Source organism: Quercus lobata, chromosome 8, assembly GCF_001633185.2.
Source record: "Quercus lobata isolate SW786 chromosome 8, ValleyOak3.0 Primary Assembly, whole genome shotgun sequence".
Lineage (NCBI taxonomy): Eukaryota > Viridiplantae > Streptophyta > Magnoliopsida > Fagales > Fagaceae > Quercus > Quercus lobata.
This window is the reverse complement of record NC_044911.1, coordinates 41,052,775-41,057,742: the sequence shown is the minus strand read 5'-3', so window position 1 is coordinate 41,057,742 and position 4,968 is coordinate 41,052,775. Positions and strand designations below refer to the sequence as shown.

Sequence of the window (4,968 nt, the reverse complement as noted above, 5' to 3'; positions counted from 1 at the left end):
TGTTGAACAAGTATATGAACTCTGAGTTAGAGTTTAAGTCTCCTAAGCGGGAAGGAGCATTTTTTGAAATATGCCATAAACATAGCCGATGATGTGTATTTGGAAACACTTCCTCAATGGCATTTGACATAGCTTGATCCTGGTCAGTGAAAATTGTTATAGGCAATCGATTCCCCATTGAGTCTAAGAATGACTTAAACAACCATTTAAATGAATCAGTGGTCTCATCCAAAAGAAATGCACATCCAAACATCACATTTTGCCAATGGTGATTAACACCTACAAATGGAGCACAAATCACATTATATTTGTTGGTACGGTATGTAATGTCAAATACCACTACATCTCCAAAACAATCATAATCAACTCTTGATCTCCCATCTCTCCAGAAAAAATTTGTCATTCGATTTTCTTGATCTACTTGAACTGTGTAAAAGAACATGAGATCTTATGCATGCTTAGACTTAAAATGATTCAATAAGCTTTGAGCATCTCCAACACTAATCATTGTCATCTTTTGCACATTCACATGATTATGACAATCTCTTTCGGTAAAGCCCACATTTTCACTCCCTCTAACTTCTTTTGTTAGATATGAATAAGCATTCTTTGTACTTATATCTGCATTCACCATGGTATCAATTACATCTGCCTTAGGTTTTGAAATACGACGACCAGATCTTAACAAATGCCTCTCTAATTGTAGTGCAAGTTCATGATTATGCTCTGGATTAAATGCACTAACCATCCAAACACCATTTTCAACTGTGAAACGAACAAATGCTTTACAACCAGTTATAGTCTCTAGTCTCTTCGAATATTTCTCTTTACAAAAATCTTCATCTAGTTTAAAACCCTCCTTAGAACATAGAAATTCACGTTGCTTTATGTTCTTCGTCCCATTACAATATCTAGGCTTTCCTTTTCGAATACTAAAACCCATTCGCAATGCATAATCATTATATAAAGCATATGCTTCATCTGCATTATGGACCACCTTATTCAACAAATTTTCATCACTATTTTCTAGCCTTGCTACAAACATGCAATCCCCTTCAATTTCTTCAATATCACTTGGTTTGCAAATAACTACAACAATTTTTATGACAAATATAAATATTAGAAACAAAATACTAAGGAAATTATAATACAATAATTATATCATGTTTATAATTTTTTTTTATCGATATGCACCATGTTTACAATTTTGTATGTCTTCTTAAACACCTATGGTACACTTGATCACAAAACTCTTATGTTTAGGCACAACAATATAACAACAAAGTTTTAATACCAAAATTTTTAATATTTATTTATTTAATTATTTTTTTGAGATTGACTATGATAACAACAACAGTAACAACAAAATTTTATTCTTAAATTTTTTTGGGTCGATCATAGATACTCATTGAAAAAAATATATATTATAATAATAAAAATTAACAAAAAATATTGGAAAGAGCAAAAAAAAAAAAAAAATACAGCAATACATTTTTATATAATTTTATTTGAGAGAAAATATATCACCAAAAATAATTAAACATTCTTTCAAAACATAAATTAAATCAAAATAATACAAAAAAAAAATTTACCTTTATCACTTTCCAAGTCCATTATTTCAACCATGCTTTTTACTTGAAGCCAAAAAAAAAAAACTTGTTTGTTCTTTTGTCCGCCGCTTGTCTACTGCCAGAGAATTGGGTTTGTTGTCAAATATTCTTTATGGCTTTTAAGTTGAGAACCCTATAGCCTATATTACTATTATCACTTATTTAATTGACGTGGGCCCAAACCTTTTAACCGTGCTTTATGAGTCTTGCTGAAAATTTTCAATGTGGGTTCACTTACGGCGTCTAACTGACGTTAGGAGAGCATCAATTTTTATGATGTGCTGGCAGTCCCGCTGAGGTAAGCAATTTGTTATGTGCTGGCGTGCTTTTATTTGCTGGGAGTACTAACCTTGTAGTCCGGGACTACACAATAATTTCCCTATTTTCAAATACATGTTTTCAGTTTTTAAGTGTATGTATTAAATATCTCCTTAGCTTTAGGAGGTAGGAGGTACTTTCATTTTTTTGTAAATACTAGTAAGGGTTGCATGTGCAAGGCATGTGTTGCCCCTTGAGTGAAAAAATTTAAGATAGATTTTTTTTTTTTTTTGAAATAGTATGAAATTATGTACTTAAATTTAAAATAGTTATTTAATATATGACTATTTATATACTATGATAATTTCTTAGAACCTATTTATTAAAGATAGTATCTACTCACGAAAAAATTCTACTAAGAATGATAACAAATGTCACCATCTTCCAACAATAAACAACTATGTTTTTTATTCTCAAAAAAAAAAAAAAAAAAAAAAAAAAAAAAAAAACTTTGTTTTAATAAAACATTGGCATAATATTTAAATTTTTGCAATAAATTACGACACATGCTACAATTGAAACTCTTCATCAAATTAAATACCTACAACCATTTGCAATAAATATTTTGTTATTCATACTTCCTTATGCATTATCTTATTTTATGAGTCTAACTGCGATATATAGTTTACTTAATTTTTAATGAACAATTTTTTAAGAAAGAAAGCAAATAAAAAAAGAACAAGATAACAAAAGACATATGTCATTGAAGTTTCTATTAGATAAAATTATAAATATAGAAGATTTAAACCTCTAATAAATTAGTATTCTCTAGGTAACATATAAAATACCATACATTACCATTTTTACTTTCTAAGTATGACTAACACATAAAACTCAAAATACATGAAGAAAATTTTTGGGACATTAAAATTTGGTGAGGCATTTTAGATATTGAACAATGAAATATTCTAGAAATCATAAGATTTTGTTAGAATTTAACTAAGAGAGTAACAGTAAAGATTATATGATTGTCTACAAAATATAAAGGAGGAAATTATTCAACTTTAAAGTTGAGGGGGAGGGGGGGGGGGACGGAATGAAACTACCTCAACATAAAGGGGAAAACACTTTTTTCCTTTTTTTTTTTTTGTTGGTAAAATTAAAAAAAAAAAAAAAGTCAACCCAAGAAAATTGTTCATAAAACTATGAATTTTGGCTCAACAAATTAGCTAAACAAAAAAATAAAGTTAGAAACACAATAAATGTCTCGATATTTTGTCAATACCTTTATTTTAGCTATGGTGGGCCTTGGTATGATATTTTATTACTTTATTTTTGAGTAATTCTACGTTCAAAACATTTTCACAATAAATTCTAGGTGGTAAATTATTTTTGGTTTTTAATTGAGACAACCACTTTAAACTATGCATTAAAAATCTTCTCAAAAAAAAAAAAAAAAAAAAACTATGCATTAAATAAAAAACAACAAACAAAAAACCAAAAAATAAGTTTAAGAACCCAACAAAATTTCACAATATTTTCACAATACCTTTATTTTCAGCCGTGGTAAGTTTCAGTCTAATATTTTATTATTTATTATATAAAAATAACTTCTTCATAATATTTTCATAACAAATTCTAGTTGGTAAGTTGTTACTAATTTTAAAATAGACACATGACTAATATTACTTTTTAATCCATTAAAAGTAACTTACCACCTATGATTTGTTGTAAAAATATTGTGGACTTAGCTTGTTTTTTATTTGATTTATAAGAAACTGAGACTTCAACAATTATGAAAATAATGTGATGACAACAAGTGTTATAAAATTTTTGCAAAAACATTTATTCTCAATTGTGGTTAATCACAGTTTCATATTTTATTATTTTATTTCAACTTGTAAGAAATTGACACTTCAATAATTATAAAATATTGTCAAATTTATTGTGTTAGTCTAACAATATATATGCTGAAAGCTCAATTAGTGTATAAAACACTATGAACGTTTAGACCCCTAATTTACAAATTACCAATTCAAGCTTAATGTCAAACAATTAATGTGCGGAATATGAACTTAATCTTAAAACAGAATTGATAAACAATATAAACCAAATAAAATCACATCCACAACAGAAATTAAATGGAAAAGATTAAGGGAAGAGAGATGCAAACACAAGGACAACACTCGATATGTTATCGAAGAGGAAACCGAAGCCCTCGACATAAAACCTCTCCGTTGCCCTCCAAGCGGTAAACAATCCACTAAAGAATGTAGTTGGGATACATGAATAGCAGAAGACCCTCCAAGCCTAATTTATCCAATGTACCTAAGCCCTCCAAACTCCTACTCTAACGAGGTTACGCCGAACCTATTTCTTCTTTAACTTACCGGATTCCGCTACTTGACCATAGCATCAACCAATATGAAATTGGTCCCTTCTTAACTGTTTCCCAAACACCAAATGGCCTTCTCACAGATATGGGTATGGTGAGAAAAGGTTTTGGTAATGTACCTCTCAAGGATTTGATAATGGGAAGGAAGAGAGTAGAGAAATTTGAAGAGTCTCTATATTGTGGATGAATCAATCTTGTTTTTCTCTAGGGTTTCTCTCTCAAAATTCTCTCTAGAAGCTCTCTCAATTTCGTGGGTATAAGGGTATATATATAGTAGGGTGAGAAGGAATGTGAAAAGTCAGCTTTTCCCAACTAGGGTGGTCTGGCGACTTAACCTTGCGACTAGGTTTAGTCGCAAGTTCAAGCCGTAAGCTAACGGCCTGGCCAGCTTGGGACTTTTGTCTTGTAGTGCAACAACTAGCATGACTCTTCAGCTCTCCTGCATGCTCCGCACTGTGCCAACTTTGGCGGCTTGCCAATCGCGAGTCACCCGCGAGTCTTTGCATCCTTGCACAATCTTGGGTATTTCTTCACACTCTCTCACTCACTACCTTTACATAATTCCCACCTAAATACAGGGTTACTAATTACTAAAATACAAGTAAATTTGGCACGGAATAAAGCCAACAAGATGGTTGATAAAATTCAACCTTACAATCTCCCCCTTTGGCTATTCTATGACAAAACCCTAAAACAAACACTAGA

At 30.5% G+C, this 4,968-nt stretch overlaps 1 protein-coding gene across 1 annotated transcript; it reads right to left on the bottom strand.

Moving 5' to 3' along the window:
- Positions 1-448: 448 nt before the first annotated feature.
- Positions 449-1,614, bottom strand: LOC115956877 (protein FAR1-RELATED SEQUENCE 5-like). Its single transcript, XM_031075150.1, has 2 exons — positions 1,593-1,614; positions 449-1,089 (listed from the first exon to the last, which is right to left on the bottom strand). Exons 1-2 carry the CDS (start codon positions 1,612-1,614, stop codon positions 449-451), a joined length of 663 nt encoding a protein of 220 aa, XP_030931010.1.
- Positions 1,615-4,968: the final 3,354 nt, after the last annotated feature.

What these genes read in the sequence shown, in the direction of transcription:
- LOC115956877 (XM_031075150.1), bottom strand. Translation starts at nt 1,614, where the DNA reads ATGGACTTGGAAAGTGATAAAG. An exon ending in GGACTTGGAAAGTGATAAAG is followed by an intron (nt 1,090 to 1,592) that starts GTAAATTTTTTT and finishes AAATTGTTGTAG; the next exon opens with TTATTTGCAAACCAAGTGAT.